This window comes from Eucyclogobius newberryi, unplaced genomic scaffold (assembly GCF_026437365.1).
Source record: "Eucyclogobius newberryi isolate DKJ021-1_F unplaced genomic scaffold, fEucNew1.0.hap1 SCAF_119, whole genome shotgun sequence".
Lineage (NCBI taxonomy): Eukaryota > Metazoa > Chordata > Actinopteri > Gobiiformes > Gobiidae > Eucyclogobius > Eucyclogobius newberryi.
The window spans coordinates 6,902-26,940 of NW_027315745.1; the positions used below are offsets into that span (position 1 = coordinate 6,902).

At 38.8% G+C, this 20,039-nt stretch overlaps 1 protein-coding gene across 1 annotated transcript in view; it reads left to right on the plus strand.

Annotated features, from left to right (window-relative positions):
* The first annotated feature begins 3,646 nt into the window (after window positions 1–3,646).
* Window positions 3,647–20,039, plus strand: part of LOC140355601 (rap guanine nucleotide exchange factor 6) — a 39,812-nt gene continuing 23,419 nt past the window's right edge. The window contains exon 1 of the mRNA XM_072440267.1: window positions 3,647–3,804. Coding sequence (XP_072296368.1) covers window positions 3,647–3,804 — 158 coding nt within the window. The remainder of the gene's footprint in view (window positions 3,805–20,039) is intronic.

Here is a 20,039-nt window from a genome sequence, read left to right on the forward strand (position 1 = left end):
TTTATTTAAGCAGAAATGTACATTATTCACATAAACATTTTTGTTGTTGTACAGCAAGCTTTAGGCCCTGTCACAAATAGCCTTAATAAAGCATGAACAATGACATAATTAATAATGAACAGTTAGCTTAAGAACGATTGAGACAGCCAGCTCTTGCCTCCATCTTAAAGTACAATATCATCACATTGTAGAATCTGAAAGCCACAGAAAAGACCCATCAACAGCTCCAGGAAGATCCACGTTAGCCTTTCCCGTGTCTGTGCGGCTATTGATCCCGCCCAGCTTCAATTAGACGTCCCGTTCAAGGCCAGGTGAAAGTGCTCGGTGCTAATCACAAATCTGCGAGCGTGTAGCGCTAATTCTGGCCTGATGAGCACGCTGTAATGGGTTGTACTCGGAGATAATTACACAGAGAGTTACCGCCAAGCTAGCAGGTAATTATGCTAGAGCTACTTAAGATAGCTCCTGGCAGATATAGTATGCGGTTGAAATATAAAGTTTTGCCAGTGTCTGGGATGGCGCTTGTTAGCATGGCTACTAGCATAACGTTAGAAAACAAAATACAACAAACATAATTCAGCAAATGTTGAAAATGGTGTCAAGAAACCAGAAATATCACTGTTTAAAGATGTGTTTAGAATGTACAAAGTTAAAGTGTGTATTTTCTAATTTTGTTAACTTTCTATTTGGTGTATTTACATCTGTTGTACATATAAATTGTAGTTTTACGCTTATCGAGTACGTATTTGTGGACAAAATGCTGAAGAATCTATAGAAAACGACAGGAAGTTGATGCAGAATTTACACAAAGAAACAACATTAATTCAACAAAATAAAGTTGCTTTCATATACTTTTATTTCTCAAATACAAACATTTTTGACATTTGAAGAGTTTTGCCAGTGTTTGTTGGGTAATAAATAAATTAATAAATTGGGTGATAAATAAATAATAAATTAATAGTGTCATAAATTACAAACCTAAAAAAATTGCCATTCGTTATTCTAGCAAAATTCTAAATATATTTATCTTAAACTGCATTTGAGCTCAATGAGTCGTACAAACCTGTCAGATGCACTTTAAACTATGATGATTCAAATGTTAAATGTTGGTCTTGAAAGGTATTTTGGTCTAATCAATAAAAAACTTCATATTTAAGTTTGAGAATGTTTGTCCTGAAAACATGGATGATATTAGGGCTCTGCAATGAATACATTTTCAATGATAATCGTAATTACATAAATGCTATGATTGAAAAAACAACATTATTCTTTAGAAACAGAGCGTCTGAATGATTTAGAGCAAATCCACAGATGTATTCTTCTGCTTAAACCGGGTGTCGACTGCACGATATTGGTCGTCTGCGATGCAAGATTCATGATCGTGGATTGTAGATCTCACTGTGAGACATGGACAAAGATTAAACTTGGAACGTCATACGACCAGAGACGAGCTACGATATCAAGCCCGTTTGATATTCTAGAATCTTGGTCTCGGAGCGAGCCCTCCTGTCACCGCGTCTACGATCAATCTCTGTCAAACATGTAGAAACAAGAGCAGAGGAGCTTCACTGTGAGCGGGACGGGAGCGCTTCAGGAAACACCTTATCCATTTGAGAAAAGCACTTTATAAAACAGTTTCAAATAGAGCTGGGTTGAAATAATCGATTTTCCGACTTTTAATCAATTCGCATATTAATGACCGATTATTGATTCGTACGTCCAAGATTTTTTTTTTAAATTAAAATTATTTTCTACATTTGCCCCCGTGAACTTCAATCTACCTTCAAGAAAGATAATTCAGGACTCCTGGATTATTATTATGAAGTGAAGGAAACGGTTCAAATACATTTTTCATTTTTAATAACATTAACCCCCGGATCGAATCGAAATCGGATCGAATCGGATGAAATCTGAGAAAATCGAAAAAAAAAACGATTTTGAAACGTAAAAATCGGAATCGAATTGATTCTTGAAATTTGAATCGAAACCCAGCTCTAATTTCAAACAATAACTTCCATTTTTGACCCAACCAGTCACCATTATAACTTCAGTCATAACCCTATCTGACATGAGGCTTTGAGTTACATTAATTGTATTAATACATAATATTTATACTGTGCTATTATGTCTCATAATTTAGTTCTGTCCTGCTAAAACCACACGCATATTGTTTAGTCAAATTCCCAGCACATGAAGGTTTTTTCACGACTTCCTTCAGCAGAGTTCTCCTTCCTCTTTCCTACAACACCACTGCCATTCCTAGTCTTCACCTGTCAAAAAGAGGATGCATTTTCACCACAATATTTCTTTTTCGCACGTTGAATACTTTCACGTTCACCCATTACCTCGAGTCACCACGCCAGCAGTTTCCTGTCCAACCTACATTCGAGATTACACGCCATTTCCGATCAGTTAAGCCCCGCGGCCCGCTGCATGTTCATGAAAACCATGCGTTAGCCGCCATTATCCGTCTCGGCGGAGTTTGTTTACACACGCTAGCTAGGTTAGCATCGGCGGTAATCCTGCCTTTATGGAAGATAGAGCAAATCTCGACAGCGCTAGATAATCTCCGAGACAAACCCGACGCGAGATGGACAAGTAAGAGGAATAAGAGTCGTAATGACTTTCACAATGAGTGAAACCGGCAGTAAAATATAGGCCGTTTAGTGCAAATCCATCACTTTGAAGACGCCATTATCAGTCAGAATGCCAAAGATTGTGGAGAATGTTTATGCGTCGGGCGTATTTCGAGACGACTACCTGATGGAGGGTCATTTTGAGTTGATTGAGTTTATTGAGTAGACGGACGTCCTCTCGTCTGGCTCCAACGTGGGCGATTGGGACGTGAAATCTGCAGTTCATTGGTAGTTCTTTCTCTCAGGCGTAATAAGACTTTTATCTCATCGCGCTAGAACATAGTGATCTTTATTTAGCTCGAGGGAGTTTGCACAGACGGGGAATCATGTTCGAAGAATTATGATCTACTGGCAGTGCTCTGACATAATCACAATGAATTAAAGTAGTATTTAAAAAGAAGAAGTAAGTTTGAAAATAGCTCATTGTTATACTGTGAGTGAAGAAATTACAATTTAGGTTTAGTGTTTTGTTTTTGCATTTGGTCATGTGAAACTAAATTATAATCATCATTCTGGTTTACATGCACACCAACAATCTGATCATCATCTGATTTATGATATTATCAGATGATTGAAATGTCAGGTTACAGTAATCAGATTTATTTCTCAAGTTTTGACAAGGAAATATATATAAAACTAACAACGATTAAGAAGTTATTCAAAATTCCTTGTATGTAATTTGTGCTCCAAATACAATAATTACTATAAATCCACTGATTAATTGTCACATGATGAGCAAAAGTTACAGAAACATGACAATGAGTATTATTGTATATTATATGGCATTGCACGCTAGAAGATTTTAAACAATTTATTAAGATAATAATGGGGAACTTCCAATGTTGCAACACAGAGTAGGTACAGAAGTAAATAATAAACAAAAAACAGACACTCTTATGGAAAAGCTCTTATAAAAAGCTCTTAATAAACCTCTTATTAAAGCGTTTTATAGGATTTGTTGTTTAAATACTCCATATAGTTGGGACCAAACACACTTTTTTCAATGTCTGATGAATCACTTTTCTGTTTCTTATCGTATACGCTCCTCGAACATCTCTCATTTTCTGTTTTCTTCTGTTTTCAGCCCTGACGACGTTGGAAGCTGCTGGTACATCCTCTTATCCGGCTCCGTCTTCATCAAGGAGTCCATGTTCCTGCCCAGGAGCAGGTAAGACGCTTGAACGCTTCCTTCAGCCAAACAGGCGTTTATCACCTGCAGCTGCCTCTCTTATCGGCAGAAGTAAACAGCGGTTCCTCCTGAGCTTTACTTCGTGTTTATAGTTATTAAAGGGAAATAGAATTGTGCGAGAACTTATCGTCAGCAACCAACAATTCATCTGATGGGATCTTTTTGAAAGTCTGGATGTCTGCGGTGTTTGAAAAAAGAGGTCTCAATGAAAATGAGAAATAAGAACAGATGTATTTATTACTTTGTTTTATAGCACATGGAAAGTAACAAAGTACAGGAGGTAAAAGTACTGTACTTTACGTCAGTAGTTTTTACAGCTTTACCTTTACTTTATCACATTATATATACATGGATCTGATTTGAATGGCTTCTGTTGGCCAACGATCAGCACAAAACCTTTATCAAAATCACAAAATGTAACGCTTTGACACTTACTGTTATGTTTTTACTCTTCAGGTGCACTTTTAAATGGGAACTTCAACACCTTTACCTGTTTTCTAGTGTCCTAAAAATGTGAAAAACAGATCTAGTTAGTTATGTATTCTTCCATTTCTCTCGTATGCTGTACATCCTAATTATTCAGTTTATAAACGCTTTTCGCAAATTTCAAAAACCAAAGTGAGTTTTGCCGTCACGTTATAGCTAACCACAACTAGCATGCTAACAGCGCACTTCCTGCTTTTGGGAGAGTTAAATTCTCTATAGTTAGATACAGAAAGCACACAGCGGCTTTTACAACATATCTGGGCTCTTTAATTTGAAGTAGATTAGTTTAATACTATCAGATATTGCGCCTTTAGCATTGGATGTCTGTGATTAGACAGCATTAGTATCTTTGCGGCTCTGTAGCGTTTTTGTAATCAGAAATACAAGATAAGAATACCGACTTTGTTATTTGTCCCGCTGGACGGAAGTTGCAGCAGCCAAAGTGCAGCATTAGCAGAAGATGTTAAGCTAAAGGCTGTGGGAAATGTTGAACTGAAAGAAACTTGATTCTGAGTTTGAATTTTGAACATGACTCTGCAATACGGACGTCACGATATCAAAACGTGGTGTTATGATTATTATTGTGCTCAGAAACATCACAATTTAACAATGAATCATAATTACTGACACTTGTATTTCCGTCCCATACAATTCCTCTAGCTTTAGGTAATCAAACTTTCTGAATGTTTAAGTAATTAAGACACAAACAACCAGATATAAAAGTACTTAACATTTATGTTTTTTTTGCTTGAATCTTTTTATTTATTTATACTTTTATAAGGCAACTAAAATAGGACATATTGTCATACTTTGCTCTTTACTCGTTTGCAGTGTATATTGAATTGAAATGACTTATTTTGACAAATTCTCACAATTAATGATATATTTTCTGTTGAGTAATAGTGATTACCAAATAATTTGCAAACTTCTCTCAAATTATGTCCACTCCTTTAGTTTTTACCATTCTCAAAAAAGACTAAGACTATTTTGTTAGAAGTTAGACCTTTCCTTTCAGCACCTCAAAGCGGCCATTTCACAGGCTGGATCCCTTACAAGCGCCCTTCTTGTGGGCGTCCGGGAAACAGTGATCTTTTCATGCATTAGCGTTGCATAACACACCTACGGCCCCCGCACAGGGCCCGAGATTGTCCTGATCCCGACAGCCGGGTCGCCAACACTTCAAACTCGGGCCAGAAAAACCTGGTCCCATTTACGCGTGACCTTTTCAACAGTGCCAAGGTGAGAATGTGGGATGCTCCGGTGGGATTCGCAGGTATGGGGAGATTAAAGTTAATGCTCCAAGGTGGCAGCGGAGGAGAAAAAGTGTTTAGTAAGCGCATACGGTACAGAGGAGTGCACTCGGACAATATGGAGTGCATAATGAGCTTGTACAGTGATGCTATAGCGACCAGTGTGTTATGTTTCAAAAATGTATGCATGTTAACAGATAAGATAACCCTCTGTACATACACGTATCACTCCGAGTCCGAGTCCGAGGGATGTGGGCGGGGATACGGGGTAGGTGAAAACGGTGATTTTCTGAGCACTCGAGCTTCAGTTGTAGGACAAAACAGGATCACAGTATCAAAATACAACTTCTGATGATAAGGAAAAACATTAAAAGCTCAATCAATATCAATATAACTTAAGATCAATATTTAGATGATTTAGATGGAAAGAACTGCTAATAAATATAAGAAACATGATATTGAGTGCATGGTTGAGGTTGAAAGCTGCTCTAGAAGGTTTATTTTCGTGCGCACAGGCCAGTTCAAACTGTGGTGACTTTTACTCGTTATCACTTTGACTTTTATGAAGTATTGATAGTAACTTCTTCAACCTGGAGCTTGCGTCTAGAGAAATGACCACATCACTGAAACGTCACTAGACTCACTCAGTTATAGAATAAGACATTGCTGCTAAGAGACTCAGCACTGCAATTTGAGTTTGATGCTTGCTTCTGTCATGTTGGATCTTAGTGAAAGGAATGAAGAGTCACGTGATGTTGCTGTCACGTGTCTTGCTGGTTGATTTACATTGTCTTTTGGCTTCTTGATTTCCTTCTGGGAGAGGAACAAGTGTGAGGAAGTGAAAACGGCCCCTCGTCTCGGTTGAGTGTACTACGAAAGGAAGGAACCAAGACACAACCAAAACAACCAGCCGGCAAGACACGACACAGCAACACCAAACAAAACAAGTACTGGTCTGAAGGTCTGGAAGAAGAACCTTTTGGAATAAAACAAGCATTTTATCGTTTTTTCTTGATGAGATGATCCAATGCATGGATGACTTGCTGCTGTGGCTAATGACACCGCTAATGACACCGGTATTCATAGTTCAAATTCATAGCAAGGCCCACAAATGTATGTTAATGTTACTTTCAATCATTAGACTCTTGACTAGAGACACATCTGAGGCACTGGGGGAAAACTGGGAATGATGATACAGCTCAGAAAAAATATCAGCGACAAATAAATACACATTTTTCAGACCGATACTGATGAAATATCTAGACAAGCTGTCAAAATCCAGTGCTTTATTATGAATGACACTACAAGCCCACTCCGTTGCTGTGAGACAGTAATTCTAGCCATTCTGCCACATTAAAAGTGCATTTCATGTCATGGCATTACATATAATGTCACCAATGTTACCATATACTTTTAATCACGGAAAAGTCAGTCTCCTTGGCTCAAAAAGTCATGTCCACACCCATTTTACGTGACTTCTGTCTGTCACATAAGTTGCTCAATATTTCAAGAAATGGTGACATATTGCCTCATTGACATTATATTTCCAAATGTCATGGCGCTGAAGTCAGAGGGAGTTGGAGGTCATATAAATTGCCCCGTGTGAGTGACGAGGAGGATGAAGTGACAGCGGTGCCACAACACTTCTGTCTGACAGCGCTTCACTCAGCGCTCATTTCAATGGAAGATGCATTACCAGTGTTTTGTCACTCGTGTGTCATTGTTGTGCAGCTCACATTTAATAAAAGAGGATATTTTCCCTTTTCTCGTATTGTGCCAGCGCCAACATTTCTTTTCAACTGTGGTCATGTGTATATTACATTCAATCCCAGAACTGCAAGTTTGTGAAACCTCCACTGCAAGTTTGTGAGTTTGAATCCCGGCTCATGATCATTTGCCAGTTTCATCTCATCACATGCGCAAATGTCATGTCCATTCAAATCTTTGAACCCCGAACAATCTTTAAATAATAAGCACAATTCAAATTAGAAAGTGCTAGTGTCATAATGCATTGTGTGTATTGTTAATGGTGTTTAAGGTTGCTCTTGACACCTACTGGCAACAGAGGCATTGAACAGAAGCTAGCTTGCCCCGACATGCTAATGTAAGCGATGCAGAAAGGCTCACAATGAGTTTGTCGATGATTTACGGACTTAAAAGCAGCACAGAAGATCTCTGAAGCACAAGCTATGGGACATTTAGAACCGAGTGTTTTCTGAGGTTCAGAGGGAAGAGGACTCACTAAACAGGATTCATTAAACTAGTGTGAATGAAGCAAACTAGAGCTGTGTGTTGATGAGGGAACAATGTTATAACGAGGAATCACGGGGCGATGCGCGGCTCACGATACGATAATATCACGATTTTGCGATGCATGCGATAATCGATATAATGCTCATGATATTCTACGATATATCCCAATTTTAAAAAACCCCAATACATTTAACAATGTTTTTTCTTTCTTAGACCACGACATGCACAAACTCAGAATGGAATACACCGTTTAAATCATCAAAACAGTCAAAATGTCAAATGCGTTTATAATCATTCGGGAAATTATACTAAAAAAGACTCATGACGATATCGATACAGCAGCCCACGATGTCGATACTGTATCACCAAATTTAGTATCACGGTAAAGCGTTTTTTTTGGCACACCCCTACTTATAACATAATCAATAAATCCCAAAAAGGACAAATGTATCCTTTGAAGTGCCACATTTTAAACTCTGTCTGTCTTTGATTATTCCTGAAATGATCCTGTTATGATTGGGTCCATTTTACATCAGATGCCCTTCGTATAACCGCCCCTGACAAGAATGCGTAATGCGATTTACGCAGACATCCCACGTTAACATGTACTCAGGCGAGAATAGAACCAGTTACTCATTGGTTTACAGGCAAATGCTTAACCCACTACTCCAACTGCCTCACATTATCAGCCATTTCTCTCCATTATTTACAGCCTTCGTTTTGACCCTTATGTGCACTACATCATCAGAGAACAGGATTGTACCGATCAATGACTCTGGGGCTAAACCGCCTGTGACAGGAGGAAGAGACCGCGGGTCCGGCGGGATTTCCTCCAGCTTTTAAAGACGCACAGATTCTGGTTTCAGACGTGCCCTGACCAGAAATGCCTCGCTCCTCCGTCTTTGTATCGGTACTGGCAGCCGCCGGAGGGCTGAACTCGATCCCCTCTCGTGGTGGTTTGAGTGAAGTCGTAGTGAGATGTGATCCGCCCGGCAGTCGGTAAATGGGCCGAGTCTGGAGAGCTTCAAACCCTGAGCTGAGCCAAAGCAGGAAACTGGATACAAGCTGGAACAGGGATGTAAGTTGGGGACATGTCCTCACTATAAAGTTATTAGAGAGGGAGCGGAAAATGTGCATATGTCATATGTCATAAAAATGCTGACTGTAGTTTTTGCAATTCTGGTGCAATATGGTGTTATTAATAGTATGATTATTCTGCCTACAGTGACAACTAGGAATATTTATAATAGAGTATCATATGAAGTATGATGTATGTTTATAATTAATATTATATGCCAGCTCCTAACAAATACTTTAATATTATGCATGTGTTTTGGTACCACTTTGTAATAACTGCACATTCTATTTCCTTAATAAAGCATGAACAAAGACTTCATTTATAATTTACAAATAGTTAATTAAGGTTTGTTTTAGTTGTTTCTGGTATTAGTTACTAAGTCTAAACAATTTTTAATGAACGATTTGTTCATTATGAATTACATTTAGTTTGAATTATTTGTTCATGTTTCATTAAAGCTAATTATAGTATCATCATTATAGTATTATTCGAGTTTATTCTTAAACTTTATTAAAGGAATAATTCATTATTCAGGCTTGGTGACTATTTATTAAGGAGTTATTACTTAAGTAGTTACCAAGCCTGAATCGTTAATAAACTATTTTTTTCATTATGAAATAGGGTTTAGTAAGATGTTATTGCAGTGTTCCCAAAGCTTTAACAACTTTTAATGCCTTAGCTTTTGTAGATTGTGTATTACAGCTTAAAATAGTATAGTCTGTGTTTGGATAAAAAGTAAAAGTGAGTTCAAACAAGGCTAACAACAATTGCTCATAGCTTCAGATTTGAAATTCCTCCTGGAAAGCACTGAAAGTGAATACATCTGGTGAAAGAACGGATCAGAAACGTCAAAGCACTTCCTGGAATGCCACATCATGATGTCACAGGGTGGATCTGAGTCTTTTCAGCTCCGGAAATTTGGTGTGAAACCTGAAATGTTCCACAGCGTGGCATTAATCTCCATGGAGACCAGCAGGTGCCGCCATATGTTACATGATCAGACCTGTGGAGGAGTTTATCAAAATGAAATGCATGTTTTAAAGAGACACAGTTTTAAATGAATAAATACAAGTTGGATATGTTTAATGCCATACTGTGGCACATTCCAGGCAAATCAAAAACGTATCCATGGATACAGGCAGGTTACACAGTGCACCATTAAATAAACAGAGCTTTAGATGATTGAAATCCTTCTAGTGTGCCTGACTGAAGCAGGGTTTTGAATTGTCACCAAATTCTAATGGGAATAACGGCTTGTGAAGATGTGCTGATATTGGAATTAATTAGAATTCTCTAAAACCTGTGAATTTGTCTGTGTTTTATTTATTTTTTCATTTGGATAATTGCCAGACAAGTGTTTGGAAACCAGAACAATTCACTGACTGTTCACAAGAAAACATGCATTAGTCAGCAGCTTATCTACTGATAGGAACAAGCTTCGCACACTATTTTATTCACTTTTTCCCACCAATAGCCAAACGAGCCACAGTTCAAAATGTTCTATAAAAATAGACATTATTAACTATTTAAAGCCTCAACATTCATAATCTCATTCTTTTGCACAATCCGAACCCTGCGTCGGTTTCACTTCCCCCCATCACTGCCTTTAGTTTAGAGCAATAAGATGTCGCCGCGGTCACGGACATTTGCACATTTTGTCCCGTCACGAGTTGCGACCCCAGCGCCGCGTCAGATCCGAGGAATGGATGTCCGCTTTCAGCATGTAGGTGTGAACAGGAAAGGTCAGTGTTTGGTGACAGGTGGCAGCCGCTCATGGTAAATGCCACTGACTAAGACGTGATCACTTCTGCCTCTGTGAGTTCAGAGACAGATTGTGTTCATAAAGGGACTAATGCATTACAACAATACTAGAAAGGCCCTGAAAGATTTTAATCGTAATTTTGCATCAAGGTTTATTTGATGGATATAGAATAAATATTTGTCTTTGTAAAAGCCAATCTTTTGCCATTCTTTCATTTGAGATTGGAGTAGGGCTCGGTTATATGACAAAAACTAGGGTAAGCAAAGTGGTTTGGCATCTTAATTAACCTTACTAAAGCATAAACAAAGATTTAATTCATAATAAACAAATAGGCTTAGTATCTATTAAGTGTCAGGTTGTTAAAGGTTTTTTTTTTGACCTTCTAAATATTAATTCTACAAAAATGTGCTCTTTGTTGTGCCGTTTGTAGTTTTAGTAATTTTCTAGTGCGATGTCATCAATTAAAACAGGAAGTGAAAAACCTAAATCTATAAAATTTGCATTGCATTTTAGTTCAATGAGTCATCCAACCTGTCATAGCACTTTATGTAGGGTTATGAAGGTTTATGTAGGTTTACCTGAACAATTCCTAATACAATATCTGTTCACTATGAATTAAGTTTTTGTTCATGCTTTATTAAGGCTAATACAAATGTAGCTATCATAAAGAGTTCGTAGTGGTTACAAATACGTTCTAAATCATAGCAGTTACTATGTGGAAATGAATTGTTTTGTTGGTTAGATGTGCAAAAAATGACGAGAGCACATCCAATTTAGGTTTTTGTCCTTTTCATTTTGACTTTTACTTTTTTGCGATAATCGTTGCTATTCTTAAGGACTTAGAGCACCAGAAGACAGTCCATCTGGTTGTTGAGCTTTAACATTCCAAACCTTATGAGCTTAACACGCCTCCAACATATGGCTTCACCTGTTCCACCACCGTCCCAACTTATCCCTGTTTGTAATCTCACATCAAACGGCATAAAAAGTTCACTCATCACAGCCTAAAACTGCCCTTATTTTGCCTGTGTCAACTACAAACACCATTAGTTATGTCATTTCTCCACATCGTTTTTTGTGTTTTTACCACTGGGTGAATACTATCCCAAAGCTTTATGTGAAAGGTTAAACCCGAGCGCTGATGCGTGCCCCATTCACAAGCCCCGAACACTCCACCCTTTGAGTGAGATGTAACTCCGGAGCAGGAAGTCTGCCGTACGCTGGAATGCTTGGCAAGAGTCAACACTGCATTACACAGAGGCCGAGCCAGAATGGGCGGCGGCCTGAAGCAAAGAGGGCGGGACTCATGACCAGAAGCTGATCACACGCTTCCAGGTCGCTCACAGCAGGCGCACGGCAGGCAAAATGCAGACCAGATTGCTACTACTCGGAACTTACTCTGTGTCGTTTTGGACGCAACATTTTGGAATATTTTAGAAGGCGTGGATTATCCGGGACTATCTTGAAAGAGACATTTTGGTAAGTGTCAAAAAACGTGGAGGGAATATCTTACTTCTGTGTATGCCATCTGGGTTTCTGGTTGCAACTGAAACATCCCTTTGGTCGCAAAGTCGTCGTGAAAAGTTGTGCAGTGGAATTTGAGGCTTTGAAGCTCTTTTGGATTGTGACAGGAGCAGAGTGCGATGCCAGGAGGAGGAGGAGAAGAGCGCTGTGTGGCGGGATAGAAACGAGTTTGCAGACTGTGGAACTGAAACAGATTGGGCTGGGAGAGGATTTTGAATTGTTGAGGTATTTTGGCAGTTGAATTGTTAGAATTGTGGAAATTGTCAGCAAAACAAAAAGAAGTGTTTTGGTAATGGATTGATGACATAATGATGGTGGTTTGAAGACTCATTTGTGTCAATCATTTGTTTTGTGTGAGTGGACTAGTTGGATGATAGTCATAAGAATTTCAATTATATTATATTGTATGTGTTTATGTATTTGTCTTCCAATAATGGTAAAACTAATGTAATTATGCACATGACAAAATACTTATACTTTTCTATTTATGAAGGAAAGGTCCCTTTTCTCTACTCTTTATTATTAAAATATACAGCTTATGTGCATTGCCATGAAGTTAAATAACATTCCAAGTAACTTTTTACAACTTTGACTGTTTAATAATCTACTTTTTACCATTTAAAAAGTTAAACATACACCGTGCAAAGTATTCCTTTTAGCTTAAATAACTCAATGTTAGCTGTAAAGTTGCATTCATGTTTTTGACCCGACTGTTCCTGCTAATTAATGATGCTACAAATCTTTTAATCATGTTTTAATGTTGCTTCACAATGTTTAGCAAAGAAACAGCTGTGCTCTCATGCTCTGTCCTGTGCCAGCGCAGTCACATTTGTGCAGCAGTCACGAGCAGATCCTCACCGACTCCTGGCAGGGTCATCTCCGCTTCTATTTCGGACGCCGGGCTGTAAAGGTTGTCCCAGCGCTCGTGCGGGATTGTGTTTACGTTTGCAAGGTGGGCCGCGGTCAGCTGCCGGCCCGTTCGGGAGTCTGTTGTGGGTAAAGTGCTCAGGTCTGGAGGGACAGGGTTATTGACTTAAACGGCAGAAGCCAATCACAGCGCGGTTCCTCCCACTCTCCAGGCTTCACGCTGGTTCTGCCTCGCGCCTGCCGGACTCTTACATAACTCTGGGGATTAATCTTTGTCCTTCTTGGGTTAGAAACGACCAGGCATCGGATCAACACCGGTCGTCCACGTTTAAATGGCTGAGCAGAGAGAGAGGAGACCTTCAGTTTTTTCCACTTTCAAATAAGTAGCATGTCCATAGATAGTCTTGATTATGGAATTGTGAACGACCATGATGGAAATGAGATATTTGTTAGGGTTTCAACCACTGCTTTAACCACTACATCGACATGTTAAGTGTTTTAGAAAGGCATTTATAACAAATACATTTCAAAATATGCATAGTTTGTGAAACCAATCGACAACCCCTTATGTTTCAACACATTTGAATGGTTTATGACACAAGCCATGAACATTCCCAATTGCAAACAATTCAATACCTAATCAAACAAAAAACCAACAGAGTAAAAAGACAGTCACCACTTTATAATAACTACACATCTATTTGCCTAAATAAAGCATGAACGAAGACTTAATTCATAATTAATTAATTCGCTAAAGCCTTACTCCTATAACCGTAACCTTTGATTAAGTGCTTATAAGCCTGAATCTTTCTGAATGAACTATTTGTGCATTCATATTTAATGTAAAGACACTTAATGTTATTTTAAGTTTTATCATCCTAAAATCCCAGTGATGCATAGACTTGCCTGATGCTTGTGTGCAGCGCTGAAAGCCGACAGACCTGAAATAGACATCAAATAATTGCCCTCGGACAACGGGGCAGGTTAAAAAAAGCTTGTACCCCCTCCTCCCTTTCTCTCCATGTCCACACTTAAACAGCTTATCACAGCCTCCCCTCCTTCTCCATCCACCTCACCCCCGGGATTAGAGAATGTTCAGCCAGACAAAATGCATGGGGGGGGCTTTGGTCTGGAGCTATACGGGCCGGCCATGCATGCTGCAATGGCATACCAGACGCTCCACTCTTGCGTAACTGCTGGAGGGCACCCTGGCTGGGGACGCGTCAATCAGTCAACTGACAGCGGCGTGATTTGAAATATCGAAAATGAGAAGCGCGATGCCTGTCTCCACTTTCCGTGCAAAACAAACATGGCAACAAGCATAAGGAATACTTAAGGGATTGGTTTGAAAAAAGAGCAAGGATTGATGGGAGGATGGACGTGACGCAATGAAAAAAGCAGGACTTCAAGGTGCAACCAGTCACTTTTCGATTGAAGTTCGCAGCCTGCTTGTCTCCATGGAGTTGTGTGTTATTGCTCAGCCTGGAGTTTTTCACAGTTTTGCCTTTTTTTTTGACATTGCACATAAATATATTGCACAGTACATTTCTGTCTGGGCAGAGGCAAAGAGGCAACAGGTTAACAGTGTGCAGGGCAGCCAATCCAAAAAACAGACAAGCAAACACCATCAGCCTATCACCAGCAGAGGGAGCACCTCATCAGCAATCCAAATATTACATACATTTACACATTTAAGTAGTTACAATCTACAATATTCCTACAGGCAACAGATCACTAATGATTAGGACCCGGATTATCTTAATCCAACTTGCATTTTTTTTTCAATTACAGACGTTTTTATTGCTCAAAGATGTCTTCAAAAGAAAGTGTGCCACTTTATGTAATCAGGTTGTTGTAAATGAAGGTTATATAATGCATACTAGAAGTATAAAGTTTGAAGCAAGCCCAAATCCACTCCAAATAAGGTTATTCAAATTAGTATGCGGTTTGCGTGATTTGAATAGTCTTGGATATCGTCCTGGAATAAGTCATGTGATCCTGTGCATTCAGCGGTAAAAGCTGCTCTCGTGTGAGTCACTGTTCATTTCACTAGTTCCAGTCTCTGAGTCAGGTGTTATCTGCATAGTCTGACTCCCTCTTCATTCTAATGCAGAGATTGAAGCTCGAATGAGATGTCCAACTTCTGTCACTTAAACTAATGATTCGCTTTGAGTTGAAATCATCTTAACTCTTAAATAAAACCATGTTATCATTAATAAGACTGAATTCATAATGAACAAATAGTTTATTACTAATGATTCAGGCTTTGTAACTACTTAATACGATGACCCTTAATTCTTTGTCATTCTTAATGCACTTTTTGGTCATTATTAATTACGTCTTTGTACATTCTTTAACAAAGCTGATTATGGTCTTGTTATTATGAAATGCTATCGGTTATTTAATGCTATGATCACTTTATTAATGATTATTTGACACATTGATCACTGCCTTACATTCTTCCAGTTCTGCACCAGGCAAATCATTAAAGCACAAATTTGCAAGTGCTGAATTATTAATCATCCTGAGCTTGAGCACACATCTCACCATCATTAGTATAGATATTAGAAGTCCTGTGTATGCATGGACTGTTGACTTATGTTCCATTATAGACACAAGTTAATGTTTGTTCACAGTTTGGTTGTTGGAGATAGTTGCACCCACACACCATGTCTGACACCTCTACATTCAGTCAGGGCTAATCTGCAAAGTGTGCGTTCTTGTGTTCGGAAAATACACTTCTATAATCCCTTCTTTGATATCTCACGGTGCCAGAAGCGTGAGCCTCCAGTAAAAGGGAGGTTTGGAGGTTTGCTAATGTCAGGAATGTGGACGAGGGACATGATTGGACCTGCCACAGTGGGTTTCCGTTGAAGGTACTTTTTTTTTTTGTCGTTGTTGTTGTGACACTTTGAGAATGCAGTAACGAGAATTAAAACCGCCACCTACTCCATAGAGAGCTAATACATCAAACTGTCTTTTCTCATATCTGTCTAGTTCTGATATCACATTTGTTTATGTCGTTCATACTTTTCTCGTTTTCTGTTAAGATTACGTGTGACCAGGTACGTCCCAAAGAGTGGCCTGTTTGTTACATTTTAGCTTTTGTTTTTGGTTTAGCTCTTGTTAGCATCGGGCTAACTGTTATTTAGCTTATACAGTATCACTTTTTTGCAATATGGCCTATTTTTTCACAGCTAATGCGCAGACAGAACAACACCACCAGCATCCACCGGAATCTAATGAATTCATGTTGTTAGCTTGGGATGCTATAGGTCAAATGATCACTCAAATGTTTTTGCTAATTGCTAATCCAAGCGCGTGACAAGGGTGTGCAGTCCTCATAGAAAATAATGCGGTGGCTTTTCTGCTGCGCGTCAAAACTTCACCTTGTTTTTTAAATCAAAGCGTGTTTTTTTCTTTTTAATTTTTGATGTTTTTATTGTTCTAAAAAAACATGTGTCTGTCCTGTGAGCGGGCTTGCATCTCGTACTGAACCTGAAGAAGGTTTTCCTTGCTTTCTCCATGGAAATATGGTCCTTTTGGCTTAAATATTCCACAGTATGGTATCTATCTCCTGGTAAAATATTCAGTAGTATGGTTTTAACTTTCTGTTTCTACGGAATCATACACGCAACCAGCCACCTCTAGAAAGAATATGCGTTTAAGTTCGTAAACAGATAAAAGAAGGAAAAGAACAATGTGTCGTTTTACCGTATACAGTACCTTTTCGATACTTTAGTCAGCACTTTCTAGATAACTGTCAGTAGTGCCCAAACGATAAACAAAACTTCTCATGCTTGCAATTCTTTGAACTATTGTCGCAATTGGCGGTGATACATTTTCATTCTTGTCGTTATGCAAGTTACCATTTCTCCGCTTGTTATTTCCCCCCAACAACATCCTACAAACTCCCAACGTCTCCAGAACTAGATCAAAACCCCTTTCTTTTCATCTTCAAACCACATTCAGCTGACAACTCATCTTTTCTGGAAATAGATTGCAAAATAAAAAAGAATCACAGAATGTCTCATGTTCCTGACTGAGCCAGTGCCGTTAACATGCATTAAAACCAGGGCCTCTGCAAACAGCCGGCCTCAGCATTAACCCTTCACTGCTTTTGTTTAGTCTGTCCACAGTGGAGCGGGTCACTCTGACTTTTCATGCTAAATCACACGGGGCCAGTTGTCAAACAGTTGTTGTAAAGGTATCAGTTAAGACGAAGGGAGCGGAGTGAAAAGTGCAGAACCAAGCAGAGAATCAACAGAAGAGCTGACAAAAGAGAGGTCGAAACACACTGAGCCTGTCTGAAACAATGGAGAGAACAGCCAGAGCAGCGAAATGCACTTTGGAAGCAGACAACATATTGTTTGGCTGCCGTTTTACAAGTTTTACAAGCGTTTTTAACTATACATTCGTTATAGTATTTCATGTACATGTATTGACTTTGTATTGTAGAAAAAGTTTATTCACCTGTGCTTAAGTTTATTAGTTGCATATTTATGGCAATTTGAGCTCTGAAATGATCCAATCTAGTCTGAGGAAGGTAAATTTACTCTCACAATTGCAATATTCTCATAATATTATGTCAATCAAAACAGAAATGTGTTTTAAAGATGGCTCCAAATATATTTATTCATCTTTAAATACAAATAAATGTGAAATGACTGTTAAATGATCCTAAAAAGTGCAGAAATAGTATTTTACGTCCTTATTTTTAAATGCAGAGGAAAATTTTCACCATGGAAACAGTCAAGTTTACCTTAATTTTCCAGTTTACAAAACATTTTTTTCCATTTTAATTTCCACAAAGATGTTCAAATAAACTACATATTCAAACATTCACAAAATGGTCACGATTGAGATGTTTTTAGATCACTTCATGAACTTTAAACAGCCTTTCCCGTTGAAAACGGTTTAACTTGTATCTTTCTAGACTTTGGACAACTTGAATGAAAATTGGGAATATTCTGAATATGTGTTGAAGGTGCAGGTTCATGTTGCCGCGGTGATAGACAAAAGATATGACTGGAATCTCAATGAAGTAAAGGCAAAGGAGCCAGAGAGAAATGACTTGAACAGAGGCGGGAGTGAATATGATATGATGTTAGAAGCCTCTATCACATTTATAATGTGTCCCTCAGGTAAAGAGTTTATATTATAGACCTGGCCTGAACCCTCTCGATGTGACAGAAGCTTTCCATCATAATTGCACGTTTTAGAATAACACAGCTAAATATACTGCCAAAACATTTGCTTGCATTTAATATCAAGCTGGCGGCTAAAACAATGTCACACAAGTAATAATAATAATATTATATTATGAACATTTATGACTTAACTGCCCCAGAGGGAACTTCATACACGCCAACACAAAATAGAAACACAAAATAGGAAATGAACAAAGTAGATCAATAGTAGTAGTAACAGTAGGAGTTGTAGAAGTTGTAGTAATAATACATGTTTAACAACATTATTTTATTATTTTTTTCTAAAAGTTAAAAACATAAAACACAGAACAGACACAAAACAGGACCAGGGAGCAAAATAAAACATAACATTATAAAGAGACATCAACCAGAAAGCATTTATATACATTAAAATAAGAGTCCCATTGAGTCCAGAGCCCATCAAAATTAGACTCACCATTTCTTAAAAAATGAAATGAAAAATGAAAAGAAAACTTACCTCATAATCCAGGTGTGTCCAATTTATTTATTGTTTTTCACTGATGGCCACATATTGAAACATATACTTTATCGAGGATGTGAAACACCTTTAAAGACTTGGAACATCCATGATATGTTTGTATCACATCAAAATGTTTGTTCTTTAGGTTATTATAATAGCAGGATTCTTAAGAAATTGTAGTCAAATTTCAAGCCAATTCAACAGAAAGTCTGAAGGCCAAAAAAGACTGATCACAGGGACGCATTTGGACCCCGGGGCCATAGTTTTGACACTCTGACATAACCTTTTGTGTCTTTGCCAATCTTATTTCCCGATATAAAGCAGTCTTTTTAAATGGCACCGCAGCGCTCGTATCGCTGCACCTGTCAAATTCCCTTTGATAAAACGCCAGATGTGACCGGCCGCCTCCCCCTTTTGTCCCCATTCTAAATCCACCAGCTTTCACTTTTCCTCCGGCTCTTATTCATCCTCGCTCCCCGTCTCCTCTTTACATACACAACACACCAGCACCAGCTCAGGTCTCCTCTGCGCCGGGCCCCTGCTGGTTCTGGAGTCCGCATGTGTCGCTGTGATGGATGAAGTCTGGCCTTTCGGCGCTCTCAGGTATACAGCAGCTCATTTGGACAGGAATGCAAGGAACCTGGAGTTTTTTCATTTTGTCTCGGTCAAGCTGAGCTCCGGGAGTGAGTGAAGGAGTCAACAGGGCTGCACGGGGAGAGAAGATTGTTCAAGAAACGACAGGACAGTCCTGGAAGAAAGAGACATTCCTGGTGCTGTTTGAATTGGCTGCTTCGTTCACGCGTGTTTGAAGTTCCTCTCCCTCTGAGTCTCACAAAAAACACTTCCAAGTTTCACAGTTTGGTGACGTCATAGGTAGAGCTCTTCTTCTGAGTTCTTTTGAAGTCCATAACGTGTCGAGTGGCTCAGCCGTAGAGGTGCAGCATGTCATATACGCAGTGGCAATTCTAGTCCAGTCTCCAATGGTTTGCTGACTGTCGCTCCTAACTCTCGCGCCCATCTTCTATTGCATCCCGTCAAACAAAACCGAAATGAGCTCGAGTTTTGTGCCATATTTTGTGCCATTATCGACTGGCTTATCTACTCGGTTCATAACAAACTACTGATGTTTGACTGTAAATACAAGGCAACAGATACAAGTTTAAATGTAACCAAACTTAGCCTAAGTTTCTATATTTGTATCAAACTTATCATTACCCTCTTTCAATATTACGCACAATTAGAATGTTCTCTTCAGTATTTTACAAGAAACAAACACAGTAAACAGAACAAGACCAGAAAAGAC